General features: G+C 37.8%; 2 protein-coding genes across 2 annotated transcripts in view; both read right to left on the bottom strand.

Moving 5' to 3' along the window:
- LOC145980618 (TNF receptor-associated factor 4-like) overlaps positions 1-22,828 on the bottom strand; it is a 101,650-nt gene extending 78,822 nt beyond the window's left edge. Inside the window, exons 1-2 of the mRNA XM_083113654.1 lie at positions 22,349-22,828; positions 21,526-21,656 (exon numbers count right to left, since the gene is read on the bottom strand). The gene's annotated coding sequence lies outside the window, so the exon portion shown is untranslated. The remainder of the gene's footprint in view (positions 1-21,525; positions 21,657-22,348) is intronic.
- LOC145980619 (TNF receptor-associated factor 4-like) lies at positions 1,548-2,924 on the bottom strand. The gene has a single exon (XM_083113655.1). It carries the CDS (start codon positions 2,922-2,924, stop codon positions 1,548-1,550), a length of 1,377 nt encoding a protein of 458 aa, XP_082969781.1.
- Positions 22,829-25,613: the final 2,785 nt, after the last annotated feature.

Raw genomic sequence — 25,613 nt, forward strand, 5'->3', positions numbered from 1 at the left:
CAAAAACCTTCGAAGTTTTGTAACCAAGGGGTTGAGGGTTAGATTCTCTCGCTGGGGGCTTTTTTTTGGCTTTTTGAACATAGTCCCGATTAACTGTAATGCATAAAGTTTGAGTTGTTCTTTCATCGGATGTCGAACCTGGAACAGTTTGATTACAATGCAAAAACTTTACCACAATGTTTCAATTCCATGTAACATTCTAAAAGTTATGTCTCGATTAGCCTCAATGCATAATTAAATTAAATTATTATTATTCTATTATTAATTAAACGAGAAAAACAAGCAAGATGTTGGCAGATGTGGTAAAAGCAAATGGAATTAGTTTCTATGAGTATTTTTTTTATAGTGGCAAAAAAATATAAAATCACTGTTAGTAATAGAATAAAAATAAATGTACTTGCCTTTGCATATCCAGCGCTGTCCAGAAAAGCTCTCATTCTTTACTCCGCCAATTCCGCAATACACATTTTTTATTATATAGTTAATTATTGATTGCAGAAAAGCTCTCACGCTTTACTCTGCCAATATCGCAATACACACCTTTTATATAGTTAATGAGTAATGTTATTATTACCAGCCAAACATAAACAATATTGAGTTTTAAAGGTTGACAAGTGAATGGAAAAGCAAACACACATATATATTTCAGATAGCTTTGGTAGTAATATCTAATATATAATAGTATTTCGGATAATTTCTTTTGTCCACATTTCCGAATCTTCTTCCCCTCCTATCAAAGAGTTTCTGGATGTGGGTCTGCTTAAATTCTCTTTATTGTTACGCTTCTGCTACGGGGTAGGGCATGAATTAATTAACTTCGTTATTATACCGTTATTATATGACAGGGAATTGGATTGCGTGGAGGGGAGGGGAAGCGACTGCAGTTACCATGGCCAGCCTGTAGCTGAAGGAGCTAAAGGCCCTCCCGAGATTTTGATAAAAATAAAAATTAAATGTTGAAATGAAAGCAGTGAAGAACTTGGGAAAACCTGAGTTGTAGATGCAAGTTCTCCTTAATGTGACCCCCTGTTACCATTTTTCTCATTAAACAACTTTCAAAAACGAAGATTAAAGATGGTAATTACGAAAAATATTTTTACGTATCTCCTTGAACGCAACGATGTAAAACCAAACTTTAAAATTACAGCGTCCTCCGAAAATGAATCTTGCGTCCGCTTTCTTCGTTACCCATAAGACTTATGTAGATAGCAAGGTGAGCCTAAGAGATTATTAACAAATTTGCACTGCTTATATTTACGAACACTATTCAGTAATTGTATACGAAATAAAAAAATACATTAATGAAACATTGTTCTCAGTTTAGAATTACATGTATTAAATTTGTTGCTCTTCAGATCGATCAGTATTTACCAAATATTCTTAAGATCTGAATTTATTTCTCAGTTTTATTGTGTGTTATAGCGCATGAATTTTCTTTAAACAATGAATTAAATGACAAAGAATATTTCCCTTCACAAAGAACTATATCGAGTATCACAAACCACAGTATCGTGCTGCTTATTACTTCATATTTTTCAGCATTACTATCATTCTTCCACAGATACTTCCAGAAATATTGCATTGTCTACTACGTAACTTCTGCTATTGAGTACTTCGTGAGAAACAAAAAAATAGCACTCATCGTCAAATCCGCGAGATCTTCTAACAATATCCTCGCCATCCGTTGCTTGGTCAACTAATCTAAACTTTACAAGTTTTGTGAAGGGCCATTTCAAAATGGAATCATACTCTCCTCGCATCACTTGAATGTAAACCCCTAAATGGCCTTTCTGCTCCCAATCATCATCATCAGGGTATAACAGCAATCTTAATTTGTAGCCGTGCTTACTGCTGTAAAATGTAGGACTATAAATATTATAATCGTTATCGTTCTTAGCTTTCTCTATCTTCTCAGCTATGTCTTCCACTTTCCACAATAAACTCCCATGTCTTAGCACGTTTATCTCCATCTGCAGTTCTTCGTTTCTTTTTCTTTCGCTCTCTAATTCCATTTTGAGATTTTCAACAAATCCCTTTATTAGATTCATGTGGTGCCCCATGTCTTCCTTCACATGTTGCGTCATCCCAGAAGGAAAACCTTCATAGCTGCACTGCATTCCCTTGTAAGCACACGCAGCGAAGAGCTTCTGGCATTCTTCATCCAAATGTCGTTCCATGTTTTCTCTGGCAACTTCAACACCACAACTCTCAGGACAAGGAATCGGAAACTTGACACATTCTTCGTGGTGATCCTTCAACAACTGTCTTTCGAATTTCTCCTCACAATGCTCACACGCTATCAGTGTTTTCGGGCACTCGTTTCGATAGTGTTCACTAAGATCTTTCCTCGATATTTTAACTCCACATTTATTGCCACAGCGTACAATTGCTGATTCGCAGATGTCGTAATGTTTGGCCAACGAGTACTCCTGTACGAACGAGTCGCAGAACACGCACTGTACCTCACGCATCACGCACTTCTCTTTCAGATGAAAACCCATATCCTCTGATTTCACTTCCTTCAAACATTTCTCGCAGACGCACATTTCAGATTTCTTCCCGTATTGTTTGTCATAGGTTGTTGTTGATTTGGAACCGGCCTCGTCTAACTGTTCGGATAAACTAGTGTGATCAATTTGATCACCACACTCCACTTCGCATTCCACAACCTGCTGTGAACACTGCACCTTGTGATCCTCCAGGTCTTCGTGCAAAATGTCTCCTTTACAAAGATCACACACAACTTTTCGTTTTCTGCAGCTCTCCTTCACGTGTTCACTCAGCATTTGACGTGGAAGTTTAAGCCCACATTCATTCCCACACTCAACTTCTTCTTCTCTGCAGATTACCTGATGGATTTCTAATTCTTCCTCCTCCACTTCTTTCCCACAAGAGGAACAGGTCTTGTAAGCTTCTGTTGGCATTCTCCTTAGCTACACTCTCAACCAGTTTCAAAACCTTAAATGCTTGTAATGGAGTTCCTGAGAAATTCTCTCTCACGATCTTCACAGTGTGACTCCTGGCAAGAGATAATTCTATCTAACCTTGTTCAACACGTGATAAAATCCTGAGATGAGAGATGTAAAGAACCCGTTGACCTGAAACGAAAGAAATAGAAGATATATTATGAGGCTCTCTCAAAGCTCTGAGAATGAATACCAATAAAATAGTACGTCTACAGCAACAAAAATGTACTGACAATTATACTGTAATTTGTAAGAAATATCTTAACGTAAATGTTGATAATATATTCCGATGAAGTACAACATATGATAACAATAAATGTTCCGTGTATCGATTAATTTAGCCCAGCCTTCGGATAGGCGTGTTAACCATTACACTTCGCATATTCAATTTCCAAAGTTAACATACGCTATATTTGACCGACGTTCGCCCAGCACTTACTATTCCTAAATAATTATTTTTTCACTTCAGATTATATTATTTATCCCGTGGTTAACAAAATAGTGAGAACATCATTTTTCCTACACTGATTTCTGTCTCTATGTGATATTTTCGAGTAAAGCGGTTATCTCAAGTTCCTGTTGCCTTCTTCTTATTCTAAATCTTTTCCTTTTTTCAAATACTTGAAGCCCTCCTCGATGGCATAGTGGTAACGACTTGTACTCGAGGTGTTCCGGGTCCATACCCAATGGAGGCACAGAGTGGTTCGGGTCCAACTTTAAACTGTAGGTCCAGTATCAATTAGCGTATCTGTGCATAAAGTGGACGTGGAACAGATAGTCAACAACAACAAGAACCCAAATGCTTGTGCATATCAGAAATATCAGCTTCATTTATAAAATGTATGTGTAATTTGAGTAATAACTTTCTAAATGCAGTTCCTTACCATAACTAAAAGAACTGTAATGTCGTTAACTAAAATATTAAAACATTATGACTTCGCTTAAAAGCTGAGGCTGTAAAGGGGCACTCAGCACACAAAAAAAACAGGACAAGACACAGAATTATACTGACCATAGGGCCAGCCGCCAGAGCCTCGTTAGTCTGCAAAATGCAGTTCAGGGTGTACTATGTACTACGTGGAAGGTGATTCCTTTTATTATTAGTGGTAGTAGTAGTAGTGCTAAGTTTGATGATGTTATCTTTGCACTTTTTTTTTACTAATAGATGTACGAAGAGAGTTCCGTTCCTTGATTGATTGATTTGATTTATTTTACTTCGTAGTTTTGTTACTCTTGGTTTATTGCGAAGATGATGATGAGTTATGTCACGTGCCAGTTTCGATGACACAATGAAAGTTGCAAGGAGGAATGGTTTCTCGGAATCGACGAGAGATGGCAGCACACTATATAAAGAGGAGAAAAGGAAATTATAAAAAACTTAGAGCGGAGAAGAGGGATTATATATATTATAGTAAATTGAGAAAATATATAAAAAAAGAGTTCAAATACTATAAAAGAAATAAATAGAATGTTGTATATAGCAAATTAAAATAATTAAGAATATGGCCGCATATGAAACGTTTAGGAAAGTTATTAAGTAAGCGAACGAATTCAGAAATGTATCTCTTCTTATTTTTCTGACGAGGAGAACATCGTCAGTGTTTTGGTTGTTTGTCCCCGGTGGCGCTGTTGTCAAATTAGACGCCCCGAAGCACGTTGCGCTCTTTATTAGTCGCACTGGGCCATTGGTAGCGCTTGTTATTAGCGATCCTGGTTATTCCCCTTTGGTCGTTAAATAGGAGGTTGCGCTATTGTCAGTTTAGTCGACCCTACTCTTTCTACAAGTATAGCTTGTATTGTTTGCCAAAGAAGCGGGGAAAGCGAGCGCATAAATAAGATTACGCTTTAAAAAAGGAATGATAATAAATTAAAAGAAGAAGAAGCCTTTTTGATAATAAAAGAAGAAGCCTTTTCGATATTAAAAGAAGAAGCCTTTTTTATAATAAAGGAAGAAGAAGCCTTACGATAATCAAAGAAGAAGAAGCCTTTTCGATAATCAAAGAAGAAGAAGCCTTTTCGATAATCAAAGAAGAAGAAGCCTTTTCGATAATCAAAGAAGAAGAAGCCTTTTCGATAATCAAAGAAGAAGCCTTTTTGATAACCAAAGGAGAAGAAGCCTTTTCGATTATATATATATATATATATATATATATATATATATATATATATATATATATATATATATATATATTCTCTGTATTTTGTATAGTTCTCAGAATATAGATCCGCATTTAATTATATCCTCTTGGATATAAAACGCTTTCTTATTTGGAATTCTCAAATAAAGAACCTATCCCCATGAGATTAAGATATCTGTAGTCGTGGTAAACAACATTTAAGTACGTACCCCCAAGGGGCGTAGCATAGTGGCGCCCAATCACGTGGAGCCTTGCATTACATTATCTTACCCACCATTCGTGAGGCGTAGCAGTTATGATATGATCAAATTGACGCAGGGACCCACAAAGGGCGCGTTCCTAAAGTCGATTTTTCGTGAGTTTCGTGCTAGGACAAACTACACCAAACGCACAGGCTCTGTGACAAGTTTGTTGCGTTAAATAGTCTGCTAGTTGCAGAAACGCGGGGACACGTGCTGAACTAAAAAGCACAGACCAAAAGCCTCACCAAACTGCAGAAAGCGCTGAACTGTTAGGATGACGAGTACGAGTGAAATGTGTGTGACATATAAGTGTGGAAATTGCAATGACATTGTTGCTGAAAGCATTGTTTATCTTATTTTTCAAATCTCGTAGTAAAACTACTAACAGCTTGAGCAATAAACAACAATTATCGATGTTGTAGTAATGTGCAGTGCGCGATGTGAGGAGGGTGCGTGCGTCCCTCCAGTTGTCGCACTGCCACTATGTTCAATGATTTATCCTACCCCCCCCCCCCCCATATTTTGACGAACACCTCCCCCCAAGCAGAAAAGTGGAACGGATTTCTATATCACCAATAGAATGACAATACTTCAACATAAAAACAGAAAGGAACAATTTGTAGCTCTACAAGAAGCGTAGTCCAATGAAAATTTCGATCAACTAAAACCTAAGTGTCAAGGAAGGAGGGTAGACAGCTTCCTTGACAATGTTTCGGTCAGCTCTAGAGCTGTAAAATGTCAAACTGACCTTTTGCCCTCTTTACAAGGAGCACATACCGCACACAGTGTTGACAGTTCAGCGCGTGAATACCTAATTAAATATTTCTTAAATACGTTACAGACTTGTAAATTCAACTTCTGAGTCAATTAAATTTATATTTTGTTGCATTTTCGTTTCGATTCTTTCATGTATAGTTCGTGTGTTGTAGTTCTGCTTAGTGTAACAATGTCTGAAACTTTACTGCAAAACTGGCTGAAGAAAGTAGAGAAAATGAAACCGAAAGTGGTGAGTAGAAAAGCAGTGCCACTATATGTAGGTATAATTTCTTCCAATGGATATTCATAAAGTACTAATATAAAATTTACTGACAGGGTATTCAATATATTTCAAGTATTTCATGAAGAACCTGTCATTCATTCACATTTATACATAGTTGATGTATGTGACCATTTTTGGGGGGTCCACCTTGGCGCTAAGGACAAATGGGGTGCGGAACAAGCAAAACAGATAAAAATTAAAAAGCGTTAACGTCGTAGTGCCCTGTGAAATTACTGGCATCCTATTAAATTAAAGTTATTGTCAGTTTGCAAAGATATAGATTTAGTAAAAATTGTCTTCCTCTTTTTATCTAGTCGGTTCCCTGGCATAATGACATATTTATTTTTTTTCCAACATTTCAGAGGAAGCAAGGAAGGATAAGGAATTAAACATAAAAATAAATGTAATTTACGTTAAAAAGACATGTAGAGAAAAATTTCGTTTGGTTCATTGTGCTCTTTGTGTTGGAAAGTGAAAGAAATGCTATTCAATTTTTAAATAAATGAAAATAAAGCATTACCTCAATTTAGAAGTGAAAATTCCTTGCCTTCCCTTTGCAGTTAACATGCCATGCGTTTATTTGCACATGTTATTTAGTTTTCTTTTAAGGCAAAGAGGCACATCACTCCTAATTCCATAGAGTCTCTTGTTCAGTATTTGAAAGGTACACTCTCAACAGCGCCAAGTGTATTTTCCAAAGTTTTGTAAGGGTGTAAGAATTCAATATGAAATTCCTTGACAGATTTCGTTCAAAAGCACTATCGGATATCTATCAAACGTGCATCCCAAGTTCCCACTATATTTTAAAGTCCTCATGGCTATACTCTAAATATATAGAGTTTCATTACTTTATTTCAGTTTGTGAATCATCGTTTAAACAGAGATTTGAAAACCCCAGCAGAATTTGGAACTTACTCGCTACATAGAACTATTAAAATTATATATATACATATTTTCTAACTGAAGCTAGAACAGGAAGGGGCAAGGGTCATGTGCTGAGGTAAAGGGGACGCCGAACGAGCAAAGCAAGATTGTAAAGACTAAACATTGTGGGATATTGTTGCTATGCTTAATTAATAATAAAATAATTAATAATTAATTAATAATATAATAATTAATATTAATAATATGCATAATCAGAGGAAAAGAAACTGGTTAGGACACTAAGAAGGAACTGATGCCTTGGAGGGAATGGTTGAAGGAGGAAAAGTCCGTGGAAGAAAGAGATATCAGCTTATGGATGATATTAAATTAACCGGGTCGTATGCTATTACGAAGCGTAAGGCGGAGAATAGGGAAAGCTGGAGATTGCAGTGAAAAACTTGCCAGTTAGGCAGAAAACAATGAATGAATGAATGAATGAATGACTGAATCAGTTTGCAAAGAAAATGTTCTAAAAATTGTCTTGCTCTCTTCGCTCGCAGAGTAGTCATTTATTCAAGAGTCATTTTATATCTCTAGTTATTACTAATACTTCAGACAGGCAAGCGCGCACGCACCCATGCACTGATGAATTGGACACCCCGCCCCCCCAAGATGAACTCAGAGTTACATCTAGGACAAGAACCATACAAATAGTTAAAAAAATATTGCGCAAATGTTTCTAATTTCTTTATAACTAGCTTAAGAATTGCATGAAATGATTCCTGGTAGTAGGTAATGTATTTAAATTTTGTGTTTTTCAATGTCATATATTGTATATTATCGAACGATTGATTAAATCGAGTACTGAAAATTATCGGAAAGCAATATTCAAAACGTTAGACTGAAATGTTAACATTATCACAAAAATCTATTTTCCATCTTTTCCTGCATTTGACAATTTTTTTCTATTGAAATGTTACGTGAAGGGAAGGGGAATTAATCTCTGGAAATATCTATGAACAAATTGAATTAGGGCTAACATTTTAAAAACTGTCCAAAATATGCATTTAACATCCCCAAACGTAGACCACCACCCCCACCAAGGGGAAAATCCTGGATAAACCCCTGACTATGTTATATGCACTTCAGGTGCTGGTAATGTGGACATGCAGGTAGGTGTTGGGCCAGAGCAAACATCTGAAACATATGGTCACGTGCAAGTGAAATTCGCACAAGTATTGAAGTTAATGTTGAGAAGTGTTAATCAGCGGGGGATTAATGCTACGTGCACACATGGTCTACACGAGGGAGTTTCACAAGTAAACACTCTACAAACACGCAAATAAAGACAACTGGCCGAAACAGAAGTACGCTTGGCAACGTTGCTTCGGGAGGGCGATGTGATCCCTTCAGCTTTTACTTCGCAACCGAGTTTGTTGACACTCATCGAGCCACACACCCCCGAATAGGATTGGGGGACAAAAAGTGCCAGAAATAGCCGTCAAGGTCAGCTGCCAGTTGTAGTTGTGTTCAGTATAGTCTTTCCCCGAGTTTGGGCGTTCATCCCTTTCATCTAATCATTATTCATCCTCATCGTTGCGATTAACCTAAATAAGAAAAGCGACGTAAATAAATTAAATTTGGATTTAATTATGTTGCTTATAGGTCCATATGACTAAATCTAACGGTACAATCCTCAACGGTGGAGTGGTTAGCGTTACGTGCTTTAAGGAGGGAGCTTTAGTTCTAATTCTGGGTAAGTTATTGTGTTCATAAATTCCCCATTTATCTTCATCGAGCGCTCGACCAAGAGAGGTAGAGAAGAGATATGAAATAGACAACACATAAATCAAAGTATAAGTTTGTGCGCTGTATTGGTATGTGTTGTAATATTAAATTTCATTTACGTCATTTTCGTAGTTGCTTAGGATAATTACGACCGTCGTAGGTATTTGTATCTATTCTAAGTCACTTTTGTAACTATTTATGACAAGTGCAACGATGAAGGTGAGCGATGATTGCATGATACTGATGACAGGACACACATAAAGGTAACACTCTGATCTTATGGCGGGCGATCTACATACTGCCAAGGGAAGTGGGGAGCCGAGAATACGCAGCAGACCAACCAGACAACAGCGGTGGGGCGGTGGCAGTACTCTCTCTCTCTCTCTCTCGCTCTCAAACAATGGCAAAGGTAATAGTAGACCTCACGGCGAAGTGGGTTAGAAACCCTGCGTGCTTCAGGGCAGCTTTGATAAGGCACCTGAAATGTCTCGAGCTGAACCAGGAAATGGACGATCTTTAATCCTCAAGGCCATTCTGCAAAACGAATGCCAGAAGAGATTAGTGTGTGGATTTGCTGGGTGATAGGTGGATATGTTCTTGTTACATCTGGAATTTCAATGACTAATAGAATGATTTGATGAACTGAAAAGCCAACCCCGTGGCAAATTGGTTAGCGTAACATGCTTCAAAGTCGAATAGCTGGCTTTAAAACCTGGTCTTCATCCCACCTCCACCTATCACATCTTTAATCTTTATTATCGAAATTAACGGAGACTGGTAGAAAGAACAATGGCGTGAAATAACAAAAATCTAACCTTCGGTGTTGGCTTCTGAGCTTGAAACATTGTTGTTTCTTCAATCAATAGTAATGATAGACCGTGAGACTGAAATGAAATAATTCTTATTTTCTAATGAATAGTAACAAGAGAAGAGCGATAGGCATTTCTCGTATTTTTCGCAAAAAACTATTTTCAAATCTGTGTATTTTTATGTCCGAAATATGTTTAAAATGAATTTATGTTAATCCATGCAGATGTAACCCATTACAGAGGGCCTTCACGATGACGTAGTGATAACATCAAGCAATCAAGGGGCCCTGGGTTCCATAACCGGTGGAGACACAAAGGTTTGGATCCCACTTTATACTGTAGGCCCAGTTCCTATTAACCTTTCTGTGCATAAAATGGACTTGAAACAAAAACCCAAACTAATAAAGAACTTATCGTAAAATGCTGCCTATATCAAGAATGGTAACAACGAAAATTATTTCAAAAAACAACAATACGCAATGCACATCATATCCCCACTGGCTTACAACATGATATTATTCGTCACATAATAATTATTATTTGAGATTTCAAACTGACATTTGAAGAAATTTGCAGCATTGTTTCTCTGCGATGAAGGGTTTTCTTTGCTTTGCATTGCTCTGGCTCGCTCAGTCGCTATCTTTGTGTGAGCTTAGATTAAATGATAGAAGCTTATTGTCAATCCTTCACACAACTTTGCTATATGGTTGCTACAGGTTTGACATCTTAACAGAACTTTTATCGAACATCGCTCTTGAAAAATATCTTACCTATCAGCTCTTAATTCACATTTTAATTTTCACATATATTTTCATTTTTGTTAATTAGCGTCGCCTTTCTGCCACTTTGGAGCATGAACATATGCTAAATAGAACATTCCAAAATAACGCCAATGACCAGGCCGGTATTCGAACCTAGGACCCCTGACGTAAAATCGTCTAAATCAGTCAATTTTTCACATAGAAACTTACACACCTCTTCCTTACATATGTATTTCGTTTTACCTGCTGTACTTCTCTTATGGTGAATACTAACCCCTTATTTCAGGTTTATCTCATGTTTATAGCTATTGTTTTGTAGTGAATGATTATCCCATTAAGCCTTGTGAATCTTATTCCGAAGAAAACCCTGTTCGAGGATTACGTGTGTAGTGTTATTCATAATATATAATAAAGTTGCTTTGGTCAGCATTTTAGAGTATTTAATGAAAATTGCATTTTCATTTCGTGTTGAGGCAAACTTTCGTCACCCAGATTTTGCATTTAAAAATGTAGGTCAAGAATATATTAGTCATTGTGAATTCGAGTTAATTAAAACATTTTACGTTATTGCAATATTATCTGTTAGGACAAAATTTGGACATAATGAATGTATGTAGAGACAATGCAACTTGTATATCAAATTTGTCATGTCCAAATGATCTCCGAAAACAGGGCCGGATTAAGACGAAATTGGGCCTGATGCTTGAAATCTTCCTTTTGGGTCCCAAGTATCTCGATCGAGATACCCTGTGTCAAGGTCGTAGTTTTACGTTATTATTTTTCTATTTTTGGCTAGAATTTCGATTTTTTTATATTGTTCCTAACACATGTATTTAACAGAAATGTTTTTTTGCATTTTTTTTGTCTTCATGAAAATGGAGGTGAAAATGCGGGAAAAGGGACTTCTCTTTTGCGTCTCTTTTCAAGGTCAAATTTTTGCCCACAAAGGAAGAAATGCTTTGTTGTTCTAAAGCAATGTTTTTTCACTCCCTCCTGTTAATGCATTCGAAGGAAGCTTGTTTATCAGTATCCGATGTGAAAATGAAAGTTTTCCGTGAGGGAGAAAGTAGGGGGAGGAGGAAGACTGGTTGTTGAATCTGCGTTGTGAGAATGGAATTTCGAAGCGCGCTGAAGGAAACCTTTGTTTTTTTTAGCACAAGTGGCAACAGGGGTTACCCAGCATTGTCTAAAAATAGAATTTCAAGCAGCTGCAAGAATTGGCGCTCATTTTTCACTACGTTCTAGCTTTTCGTCCGTGAATGTTGTGCGTAGGTATCGTTTTGTGCCCAAGTGCGAGGACATTTTTTGGTTGAAGTGACAATTTTTTAAAATAATTTTTGGGGGTTTTCTCCCTTCCCCCTCCATATATACGCCAAATTTGCATAAATTTTAAATTTTGACATTTTCTTCGGGGGGCGGGGGGAAACACCATTTTTTTAAGAAAAGTATTTTTGAGGGGATTTCCCCCCTTTCCCCTCCATATGTACGCCGAATGTGCATAAATTATATATCATCTGAATCTGTGATTCATTCTGCGTATATCGTTCATATCTCCAGGGCAAATAGTCTCTGAGCTAAAGTCATTTCAAGGTACCGCTGCATTTTGAAGCTTGAATGTACCGCTGCATTTTGAAGCTTGAATCAGTGGCGTGCCGACCATTCCTTTTGGGGTACAACTCAAGTTACATTGGTCATATGATAATAATGCAAATATTTTTGTGTTCCTTACATGTCAGCGATAATTTCTTTGTGCATTTTGAACTTTTCATATCCTTTTTTTCGGGTGGCGAGTTGGGAGGGGGGAACCCCATTTTTTAAAAAAAAAGTATTTTCAGGGGATTTCCCCCCTTTCCCCTACATATATACGCCGAATGTGCATAAATTATAGATCTTTTGAATCTGTGATTCATTCTGCGTACAACGGTATATCATTCATCTCTTTGGGGCAATTAGTCTCCGATCTACACTCATTTAATTGAAACTCTGCATTTTGCTCAAAATCGGCTTGGGTACCAAGGGGGTTACATGTGAAAATAGCCTTGGGTTCCAAAAGGTTAAGAAGAAATTGGGCCTGATGCTTGAAATCTTCGATGAGCAATAAACACAACTAATGTTATAGTTACGTCACAGCGCAAAGAATAATAGTAACTGTATAATACGTAACGCTGTGTCTAGGCGTCCGAAATTGGGGCTCCAAATTTTATTCTAAGATTTGTTTTCAGGTTATTATAGCAAAAGAAAACTGTTCAGCTTTCGGAAAATTCAAGTCTGTTTTCATCTGGGCATATTTCAGGAATGGGCCTAATGCTGCAGCATCAATAGCACCCACCTTAATCCAGCCCTGTCTAAAAGTACTGTTTAGCACGTGCCGGCCACAGTGGCAGAGTGGTTAGCAAATCGCGCTACGACGCCAAGGGTCAGAGAAATTTTCGTGATATCATTTCAAATTATAATTTAATTTAATATAATTCATCTTATGTAATAATATGTACCTGGGCATGAATGTTTGTGAGTGTCCATTCATCCATTTCATCATATCATCACTCATTCATCCTTATCTTAGCAAATTAGCCAAAAGTGGCACAAGAAGCGAAGTAAAATAAAGCAATTCAATCATTCAATTCAAGTGTAGGTTATGATTGTATCTGGTATATGAACGAGATGTCCCTCCTCTCAAACAATACGTGGCTTGTCTCCCCACCGAACGAAATGTGGATTAATGTCACTTATAAATTATTTGTCCGAAAACACGTATTAGGCATGAACAGAACAAAAAGTTGTGACAATTACTTTTGTCACCAGTCTTTTTTGTAGTTTATGTGAGTGTATTTTAGAATTTCGTAAATACTCTTAACTTTCTGTAGCCAGTTGTGCTTTTTGGCTTTTCTTGGATTTTCGATTCTAGAGGGCGAGGGTAGGAAACAATACAGAGTTGTGGAATTTTTGACACTAAGGGTGACTTTTACTTGTCCAGCAATAGGAAGAACGTCCAAGTTGCCGACCGAGGGGGAGTTCTTTCGCAACACGTGTGAGGACTGCTTTGTTTTTTTCTCTTCACCCCCAAACCCCCCAATTGCACAACGAGGCTGGAAGAAGGACCACCGTCCAGCATTTTTCTAAGCTAACGAACTTCGAGGCGGTTGATTTTTGAAGTTTCAAGATTTCCTTAAATACCCCTGGACTCCAGAGGACCGACACAGTTTAGCGCCATAACCAGACCGAACACCATCTCCGCGTCACTTTGCGCGAGATACGGAACTTTGCTTTGTTTTAACCTTTCGACCGCGTCGTGTTAATTGTCGTGAGTGGTGATCACAGTGACAGTGCCAGGAATTGAGGCCGTGTTAATTACAGTGTTTCACGTGCTCCAGTTGTGTTTTTCCCTTTTTTGTAAGGAGGGACAGTGAATTAAAATGGGCGGCTGAGAACTACGAGAGGGAGGGAACCTTCGGGTTTCTGATTACTGCTGCCATGAAGCCAAGAGAAGAAGCCACGACCCTTGCTTAACTATACGACGCCTTAAGTGAAGAGAACCGCACCACGATGTTTGCATAACGGCGTCTGAGATGAAAGCCACGCCGCAGCGACAACTCGCATTGCCAGCCCAGGTGAGAGACGACAGTACCACGAGACGGATGTTACGCCGAGAAAAGGAGAAGAGATAGAGAGAAAGAGAGAGATGAAACGACGTCAGCCCTTAGACGACCCGACGCCCTGCGTATCGCCGAACGGCCATTGAAGCCACGATAGGATGCAACGCCCCGAGCAGACAGATGGAACCGAGGTGCTTTTTCCGCCCATCTTCGTCGCCGCGATGGAAAAAGGGAAGAAAAATTAATGTTACGTCTAAGTCGAAGAGACAGTTTTCGCCCGCCAGGAGGACAGACTGGCATAGCCACGAGTGTCGTCGGGACGCCGCAACAAGGACCGTTGACATCAGCGAGGACCACGCCGCCAATGACTCGGTATAGTATCCTCCAGTTATCTCTTTATGTGTGAGAGTGAACATTTGTCCACCTACGTCGCCACTGGTTCGTCATAAGACAAAGCGAGATGAAATCGAACAATGTTGCCTGCAATTACTAATTATTTTGGCCAATCAAATCAAAAGTACTATAAATCTTCGACATTAAGAACCCATTTCGCTCACCCTTCGAAATTCTATAAATGTAAAAGACCTACGATTTGTTATTGTTTTTCCTATCCTCGCGCCGAGTATTTATATGATTAATTATAGGTTTGTTTTAACTTTTTACCGTGTTCTCAGAAAAGCTAGGTACTAATTAGTATAGCCGACTTAATCATTTTTAATATATCCTAGTTTATATTACAGTCGTTTGTATTATCAGCACTCGTGTACTTGTAATCAAGTTAATTTCCTCTTGTCATTCATTTAGTGTATGCTTATTCTTTTTGCATAGTAGTGCCTCAACAAGTGTAATGTCAATTATTATTTACTTTTGGTAACTATGACGCCTAGCTAATCGCGTCTCATACATTACAGAGTGCTGGCCGCGCTTATTTACATTGAAAGCAAGCCTAAGGGGCTAATAGAAATCTCACATGTTCGAAGGTACACGGGAGATAAACCAAAGAGCCGGTTAGATATTTTATCATGTAACGGTATATTGTGTTCACCCCTGCAGCGTGTGTGTGTGAGTGCATGATTGAATGAGAGCGAGGGGATATGTAAAGGGTTATATTATCATTGTTGTGTTTATTTTTGCCGAATACACGTATATATTCGTTATCCTACAGGTGTTCTTGATTCATTTATATATAGGTATAGATGTATATCCTCGTATGGTCGATATTTCTTTTGGTTGTAGTCCTGAGTTTGAAGCTGTATAGCTTGTCTCCATTGACCAGAAGGGTTATAGTTTTCTATTATTGCAACAATTATAATTATTATTATTGCTATAAATGAAAAACAGCACCACTTTATGCACGACGTGGCTTACCGCCGGAGGTGTAAATAACCGACCCGGTGACACGAACCTGGAATTAAACCGTTAGCTGGTGGTAGGAATCTTGTTTCCTTAACCGGAGACGCGAACCAAGGACCGACGACCGTCCAATCCATGATACTAAGAGACATGGTAGGCTCATGCGCATCGCCGGGGGTTCCCCGGGACCGCTGTGACGTCAACTGGTGAGCAACTCGAGATTTCGCCCGCTACATTTGGCAGTGAATCTTTGTCTCTCGCTAACAAATAGAAGTTTCTTTTTTTACTGAGAGTATTCTTCAAAATGGCTTGTGCTGTGTTCTGATGAAATAACTACAACCGTAAGACTAAAGAAGGAGCTGTTAGGTATTTTAGATTTCCGAGAGATCAAAATGTACGAAAACAGTGGATTTGGCTTCGTAGAAGCGTGTGTACTTCACACATATATGTATACCTAGGTAAAATGTGGAGCATGGGGAATTCCATTTTAGACGCGAATATAGTTTTTTTAATGCAAAATTTGCCTAAATAATGTTTATTTATTTATTTATTATTATTTAAATTTTACAATTTATGACTATTTCAAAACAGGTTTCAAGACTAGATAACAATTCCAAAACATATAAAGTTCTGGAGCTTATTCTGAGCTCATTTTGAATTTAATGGGATGGAAAATAAGAAGTTTGTAATATGAAAATTGCGAGCAAAGTTACATGTATTCATTTTAATGCATGTTGCTATATAAAGGGGATGATCCATCCCAAATCAGGAATAATCATTTCCCACCCACTGAATATGAAAATCATATTTTTAAATATATCGTACTTTTAGAACCCCATAGCTATATATAAAATATCATTAAACAAATTTTTGACAGATATGTACCGTATGCAGTGCCCTTTAGAAGCCATGTATTTGGTATTTTCTCAGACTTCTAGAAGGTGTTTTACAAGTACTTTTCTATCAAATACGAAAACTTTGACGTATGTTAACAACACTTTATATTGTTCTTCAAACGCTGAAAGTACTATCATCGCATATGCTAAACCGAAATCCTTCATATCTCAGAGCAAGCAAAGTTAGAGGAAAACCATACGCTCGAAATAATTTTTTCAATGGTTAGTGGACAATATGAAGAGCCGGTTTAAAAAGCTAGGTTTATTTTCGGGTGTAGTCGTATTAAATGCAGATACATATCTGTGTTTTATGGTGACATGTTAATTCCTCCTTTATATCAAAAAGTGAACTTTAATGTAAGCGAAAGCATGCACGCGTCACCAGTCGAAGATTTTCGCATCTACAAAGAAAATTCAATAGACATTCCCACCACACTCAAAGACCTTGTGAATCCAATCCAAATTGTACCAATATCGACAGCTGAGTGTGAAAGCGGGGTCAGTGCCATGAACTTTACCGTAACTGATTAGAGAAATCATTTAGAAGTTTAAACCTGCTTTTTCTTTCAATACTTGTAGACTCCCAGTGTATTGTTTTAATGCAGAAAAAATTGCAACAAAATGGATCAAGTAGCAAGCATTACAGTGTCCTTGACATGCCAAATCATCGAACCTGCAGTGTCTCATTAATTTCGTGCATTCAACTGAATAATGTAATTTTTTTACAGTTTGACTTTAGAATTTAACTTGAAATGGTGTTGTGTTTGTGTTGCATTCAATATCAAAATTAGATTTTAAGCAATTTATGTTCAATTCTAAGCATATCTAATTCATAGGTAATGTCTCCTTCTGATAAAATCACAAATCGCACTCTGTTTTAATGTCTAGGAAATATCGCTGATCCATTTCAACTAGGAATGGTATCGAGATGAGACAAAAATCTCTTAATATATAGGTTTAAGTACAGTTTTCCGAACACCCTTTGACGAAGTTATAAAAATAATCGGTGAGGTATATTGTACCCCCACAATTGATCTGTCGTGTCGCGTCTCGAAAACAAGACGAGGTAGGAATTGTGGAAGTATTTCGTTTCGGAAAATTCCATTTGAAGAATTCAAAATGAAAGAAGGTCAGTCATATACTCTTCTGATGCAGATTTATATCTTCGAATCGACGCGATCACTTATTTACAAAACATTTACCCCCCCTTATAATAAACGAATTCGTCTCCAGCGTGATTTTCCTGAAAGTAAACTTTAGCTCATTCCATCGTTCCAGACACATTTTAAATAATTTTCATATCCTTAAAAAGATTTCCAAACACACAGATGAATGAACTAACTGTAGTAGCAAGAACAATGTAGTACATGTAGAATAAGTTTACAACGGTTTGAATTCCTGCGGTAAGGAAAATAATGCTTACAATTTACACTTTTTATATTGAGCAATTAGAAAATACTAGGTTCTTTTAACAGTAGCATCTTGTATCTGAGGGGGGTACAAGGGGCACAACTAGAATCTATTTAGGAGGTACAGTACCCCCTTCAAAAATTTAGGGGGGTACAATGTACTCCTGTAAACCCCCCAACCCAGTTCCTGCGCCACTGTTCTTAAGGGTTTGATTCTATGTTAAGAAGGATTACGTAAGCCCTTGTGCTTGTACGTGTGGTACTGTAATGTTGTTTGTGTACTTTATAAAATGTGTGTTGAACTAAAAAAAAATTGTAGTACAAACTTACATTATAAATAATGTAACTATAACATTTGGCGTTTTGGAAATATCATTTACAAAAAAAAAACTATATAAAATTTTATATTTATATTCTTCATTCTTCCATTAAAAAAAAAATATTCAATCTAGATTTTTGTTGTTTCTTTGATACTATTTCTACCCGACGAACTGTATCTTGGATGACTACCGTGACTACCTCCCTATGTACTATATTTAACCTATTTCTTACTACTTTTCACAAACACTGATATGGGTATATTAAACTAACTGAAATTATTGTAATGGCACTGAAGGATCTTAGAATGTGTTTAACACATTTTAGGAATTTAAATATGTAGGCTTCATTTTAAATTTACGTATCATGAGACAATATATCATTTAGTAAACGCAAGTAGTGTGTAGTGAGTTACAAAAGTTCGAATACCGGGTAAAGCATTTCTGTTACTTGCCTTTGCGAAATATAGAAGAAAAAGCAACAGCCATGGTGAAAATGCGAAAATATTAACACAATGTCCAAACACTTGCAAGGATCAATGCAACATGTGTTAACTTGAGGTACAGAGGAAAAGCGACTAAATTAGCTACAGGTTTTCTTCCGTATGCTCCTCCCCTACGCTCTATTCATTCCTACTTTTACTGACTTTGTGCACAAAAAAATACCAGTCCTTTTAAGCAGTAAATAAGGTTTTAAACCTTCCCCGGAAAACTTCATTCAATGAAAAAGAACCCCTGCTATGTGTTTTCTACCCGCTGGCGGCGACATGTGCTCACCAGATGACGTAATGCGCTGGAAGGAACGAAAGTCGTCCGCCGGATGAGCCAACCTACTAGTCTTAGAACCATGGTCCAATCGGGCGGCCGCGGAACCCTGAACCTACGGACCAGCGGTAGAGTTGTTTGGCACCTCTGGGACCTCGAACTGGGGACTTCGGTCTCCCGGACGAATTGTCAAACCCTTTACAAAGCACTCCTCAGAATTACAAAATATTATAAGCTTGTCCATGGCCGGGAGTCATTGACGGTCTTCCCCAACCTATCCGCTTTCGATTCCGGGTTCGAGTCCTGGTCTTGCAATTTCTTTTTGAAGTGTACCTTCATCAATTTAATCTGATTATCATCAATCTTCATAGGTGCGATTAATTATAAAAGTGACATAAAAGCAAAGCAAATTAAGCACAAATAAAAATAATTGTAAAATGACTACAATATCAGAATTACATTTGAAAAATAAAAAGCTAGCAGAAGATTCATCTTTAAACAGGCATTTTGGGAGAACTGTGTAGGCAGACAGCATGCTCCCGAAAGTTGCCAATCCACGTGTAGCATGACCTTCGATACTGGAGTTGTGCTTTTCAGGAAAGTTTGCTCGATGCTCCTCAAGCGTCTTATCAAGAATGCCTCTTGTGTTTGCAGCATTGCCAACTTACTTTCAGTCGGGAAAATCTTTTTCCTCCTATTTAATTTTCCGTTGGCTGTACAGTGCGATCCATGAATGTTACCGTTCAAATGGTCCATCACCATGTTCGTGAACTTTATTTGACCCAATAAGAGCTTCAAGAATTAAATGAAAACTCAAAATAATCTGTTGACAACTTCTGCACCAGCATACATAAAAATCCATCGCTTAAAAACACATAGGATATAAGAGAAAAAAATATTGAAAACAGTCATGGACAATTTACACGGTAATACTCATGGGTCCCACTGTACTACGCGCACCTCGTTTTACATCCTGCTGCGATTCTCATCGTGCTGGATTGGTCGCTTGCGCTTCCCCGCTCCCCTTGCCAGCATGTAGAGCATACGCCGTAGGCTGGACAAGAGCAATAGTAGAATGGCACGATGGAAACAAGTAAGATATAAACGAGCAAAACATGATCTCAATTTCATATTACCAAGAGTTCGGAGTTCAGTTTCATTGAAACTATGGTGGTTAAAGAGAAAATGTTCAATTGTACTTTGATTCAAAGGAAAGGAAAGGCATAAAAGAAGCCGACATCCGTGGCAGAGAAGAGAGTGTTACGATGGCAGAGGTTCCGGGTTCGAATCCCGCTCTTGGCGTGGTTGTTCTTTGCGAGTGTGTCTTCATCAATATCGACATTGTTCCCTTGTAATAAAGGAGTTCTGGGTTCGATTCCCGGTGGAGGTACATGGCACAACGGTTCGGATCCTACTTTAAACTGCAGGCCCAGTCCCGATTAGCTTTTCTGTGCATAAAGTGAACTTGAAACAACAATTCTATCTATCTATTTTCAGTAACTTCAATTTAATCTTGCTCATCTTTGCGATTAGCCAAAAGTAGCAGAAATCCGAAGTAAAATAAATCAGAACAATCAATCAATCAGAATAAAAGAACAAAATTACACTAATTCAAGAATTTTTTGCCCGTTTCTTAGGTGTATTGGTTAGCCAAGCTTATGAAATCAGAAATAATTTTTTGCGCTACTCAAGATGGACGACTGGGTTTGGCGCCCTGGGCAGTCACCCGGCCCTGGGTGCAAAACCGGGACAATCCCCTTCTTGAGTACGAAATGTTAATTTATACCTCGTTATAGAAGTCTGGCTATTTGTTCCTAAGACTGTTTGATTTTTGCTCAGTAAGGCTAATCGGAACTGGACCTACAGTTCCAAGTCTGCCATTTGAAATAAAAACAAGTCGCTGCAGTGTCAGTATAGATAAGCACACACCTACAAACATTGACTCAGTAGGGTAGGAATCCACAACCCTCCCTCCCCCATTCATCCCTTTCCCAAGAACTCCGGAATCAGTCTAACATGATAATAATTCTGGTTTTAAAAACGTCCACGTTCTTACCCCACGAGTTTGCGAGCAAGAATTGGCAGCAAATTGTTTCCACATAGTGATGATCACCAAACAGCTACATGCCTTGGATGCAGCACTTTAGTCCTGCTTTTGATCTGCTTCCAGAAGGGTACAACATTTCTCGAAAATCTACATGAAACTTTCTGTGCTGGAACCCCAAGTCACAAGGAAGGGTTAACGAAGCTTGAAAAGTAAAAATTTGACAAATGAGTTGTTTCTCTTGGCAGCTCAAGATCATTGGTATCTGATGGCATCGACGAAGAAAATTAAACCGATACTTACCAATACCGCCCTAGTTCATACAGCTTAAAACTTTATAAATTCCATAAATAAAATGAACACAACGTGAGGGGTCCCGGGTTCGAATATCGGCCTGGTCAAGGTTGCTCTTTGTGAGTGTCCCTTCATCAGTGTCATCATCACTCGTCCTAATACTCGCGATTGGCCAAAAGTTGCAGAAAGGCGACGATAAATAATAATAAAAAAATTAACTCAATTAGATTTGCGGTACTCTAATTACCCTATTTTTCTCCATAAACCCTCAAGCAGGATCCTTCAGAAACTGTCAGAAGGCTAAAAGTCGGCTGGACCTTAGGCAAATTTGTTTATTGGCATTGTCCACATTCACCGCCATCTATGCCAAGCAGGTTCCTGAAAGGAAGTTGAAAAATTTAAATTAAGCTTACAATTTTGTCAAATTCAACCGCATTCATTTGTACGTACAGGAAGCGAATTAAAATACTCCAAAGTAAATTTAAGATGATTCTTAAAATTGTACCTTTTCCTGAACTTAAATTGTGTTAATGTTTAGAATCTCCAAAAACCTAATATTATAAGATACTCTGGACGGACAGTACAGAAAACCTCACGAACATAAGCTTCCTGAGGAAGCGAGGGGACAATTGCCCTCATAAAAGGTTTGATTGATTGATTGATTTGCTTTATTTTACATCGCTTTTTGTGCCACTTTTGGCTAATTTGCGAAGATGGGGATGAGTGATGATATGATGAAATTGATGAATAGACATTCAAAAACATTCATGCCCAGGCTGGGATTCGAACCCGCCATGTCTTATATCGCCATATTTAAGATGCTCGATAATCTTGTTTTTGAAGGTTTGATTTAATGTTCATGATAAGCTGATCGGTCGGAATTGCACCTACAGTTGAAATTAGGATCCCAACCACTGTGCAATATATCTCAAAAGGGGATCCCCTCCCAGTGTGTTGTGATAATTTCTAAATCTGAAACACAATTTGGTGTAAGTATTTCGGATTCGACAATCTGAACATACATTCGGAAAACTTAAACATGTTAAAAGAGTGAAAATTGACGAACTTACCTTTGAACTCCGGTCTCTATCTCCACTGTCAAACACGCCAGTATAAACTCAACTATTCTGAGAAGCCTGTTCTAGGATTGCGACCTTCAACCATCCATAGACCGCTGCTGCCTTCTAATCCCATCTACAGTCTGAGGGTCTGAGACTTGTTCCAGGAAGTTATTCTATTGCTACCCACAAAAAATTGTGCGTTTTTATGACACGTGACTGGAGCTCAAACAAGAAAAGCTGCTACGGAAAGTGCATTATATTTCACCGCAAAGTGAATTTCCTCCAATGAAAGCAACGGCCTTGGGTGGTGTATGACTCAGGAATTTTTTAGGCTTAATTGTGTAAAGTGCACGAACGTCCTGTAAAAATAAAGAACAAAATTCCATTCCTCTATAAAGTCAAGTATTTCAAAATAATACCATAGTATGATGTAATACTTTAAATTCTCCTACAGAAGCAGGCCTACAATAGGCTGTTATATAAAGCAAGTTCTAGCTGTGTTTTCTCTCTAATTGGGATAATAAACAGAACATTAGCATATCCCAGAGTTACTGGTTATAATAATTTTATTTAAACAATCTGTAATGAAAATATGTATTATAATCAATTAGTATTTAATATGGATTTTTTTATTATTCAAAATATTGTCTTTGCAGTTTCCGTAGCTTCCTAAATGTCCGATTGCAATAAAAAGCTCCACAATATGTAAGTTATATTTTCACGTTCGTCAACAAAGATATTTCATTCTTCCTTCCAAGTTTGTAAGCAGTAAGTACTTGAGAGGACTTTGTGCTGAGCTGTTGTGTGACGCTTTCGCTACTTAGGGTCAAGGTTTGGGTCGTGATCGATGCATGGGTAAGTATAGTCAGTCAGTCATAGTCATTTCCACAAGATTAGTGATTTTCTTGTATTTGTGCATATTTCCAACGTAACTTCTATTAGTATTCTAGAAAGTTAAAATTAAGCGTTTAATATAAAGTTAAGAAGGATATACAATCCTAAATACTACAATAAGTAACGTAAAAAGTGTTTTAATTAATTATTCAATTCAAGGACTTGTAATATTATTCATAATTGTTTCTTTGATAGGAATAGAGACATTGGCGTGCGTAGTTGCCTACCTAATCATGAACGTTCGCAGACATTTTTTTTTCACGGAGGGGCAAGCAAGAGGGTAAACGAGGCTTATTACCCCGATAATAGTGTTGATAAAAGGTTACCAGGTGACAAACTTTAAAAAAGAGGACATTTTTAGATTTCACAAAATATTTTACAGAAATGAAATACTACTTGAGAACTCTCTAAATGTCATAGCAGGAAAATATAATTTACGCAACTAAATTCGTACATTATCGATTACGAAAATATTAATGCATTGTTTCAGGTCAACATGTATTATATATAACTTGCAATTAAAATGTACATATGTAGTATTTCATCACATTTTACATTTATATTTAAACATTCAGAATTTCTATTAATTATTTTTTAATAATTTATAAATATTTCTAATAATTATTTTTCAAAAAGATACAAAACTAGACTGTGAATTTTTGGGTTTTGTGTCATTACTATTATTATAGGTTGTAATACTTGGTAACACTGTTAAGCCTTTTTTCCATATTAATATAGCATTAAAATGCTGACCAAGTCAATACTTATTGTATAAAAGATATTCGCTAAAAACGTAACGTTTCCACCCTCTAACAGGGTCGTCTTCAGACAGACAACGATTCACAATAAATTTATTTGTTGGGGGGGGGGGGGGGCAAGGACAGTTTGCTTTCCCTTTATACATAAGATTTAGCATAGTGCGCAGGCAAAGGTAGCAAAAAGTGTGAATGCAGTTTGCCCCCCCCCCACCCTCCCTAAACCCCGCCACTGATAAACCATCAATACAATAATACAATAAATCTAAAACAGTGAGATGGACTGAGGGTTTTTTCCCCGATTGAACTTTCATCAAGCCTTTTGATTCCCTAATCAGAGGATCTCCGCATGCCTATAAATAGAGAGACATAGTGCCGATTGTTAGTTATTTTTTGTACTCTCACTGACAGACAGATAGGTCGTTCGAGTTATCAAGTATATATTTTTATTAACATCTCATACTTCTTTCATAAAATGCATAAAATCTTATATTTGTGTGATGCAATGGTGCCTGCAATCAATACATATCAAATGGAGCGGTTGTTAACTCAAGATATAAAATTATACCGGTCAATCCACAACGTATTGTAGGAAGAAATTGGTATTTTATGTCTTTGATACGTGGAACAAATTATATTCTTGTAACTTGGTTACATCTGAGGTACTGAAAGTTAGATATATATCAATTGTGTACTTTCGATCGTTTGGCTGCCATTTTTATTACTGTCAATCCACTTAATTTGTCTTCCCCTTTTAGTACTTCCTGAACAATTGATATATGTTAATCGATGGCGTCGACTATTGACTAGAATAATCGAATTAAAGCATGAGCGTGGCCAAAAAATTTTGTGGTGCGGATCGGCCGTTCACATGAAATTGAAAAACATTGTTATTAAATATAAATTAATGAATGAGCTAACTGCATGTGTGCATGTGTGATTACAAGGCGACGGCGCTACAACTGCGCATTCGGGGAGGCATCCGATATCGCAACCGAATTTTCGGGTTCGAGTTGGTCACTTTGCTTCATGGTTAAATAATTGGCCTATGATCAGATCCATGTGTATATTCAGCCAATAATAATTATAATAACTCCAAATGACGTAGTTGTAGTGTCGTTGCCTTTTAATAAAAATTTCAACTGTTAAAACTTTTAGAAGAAAATTGAAAATATATTACATTCTTCCTTACGATGTTCTCAATATTCTGTATTTAAAAAAAACCTATAGCGCTACAGCCCAATATTGGGCCAAGGCTAACCTACCGACTGCTGGCCTCCTTCCCACGCGGGGCACCAGGGGTGCGTGGAGATCTGCAGCCAGACTAGGGGGACGGGTGGTCGGCCCGACCAACACCCAGCCGTTGTAGGACTTCGTGACCGGATTACGCTCACTCACTCGGAGCTCCCCACTTTCCTCACGATGGTGGGTTGCCACAGGCCCTATACACAGGCCGAAAATTCCCGAAGACTGAATCCGGGATCGAACCCATGCCGTCCCGCAACCGCCGTCTGAAGCAAGGTGCCTTAGACCGCACGGTCACGGAGGAGGACAATATTCTGTATTAGTTTTATAAAAAAAAGTTAACTGAAATGAAAATAGGAGGCAAAACGCACTTCATGATC

Source organism: Lepisma saccharinum, chromosome 28, assembly GCF_977018435.1.
Source record: "Lepisma saccharinum chromosome 28, izLepSacc3.1, whole genome shotgun sequence".
NCBI classification, from domain to species: Eukaryota; Metazoa; Arthropoda; class Insecta; order Zygentoma; family Lepismatidae; genus Lepisma; species Lepisma saccharinum.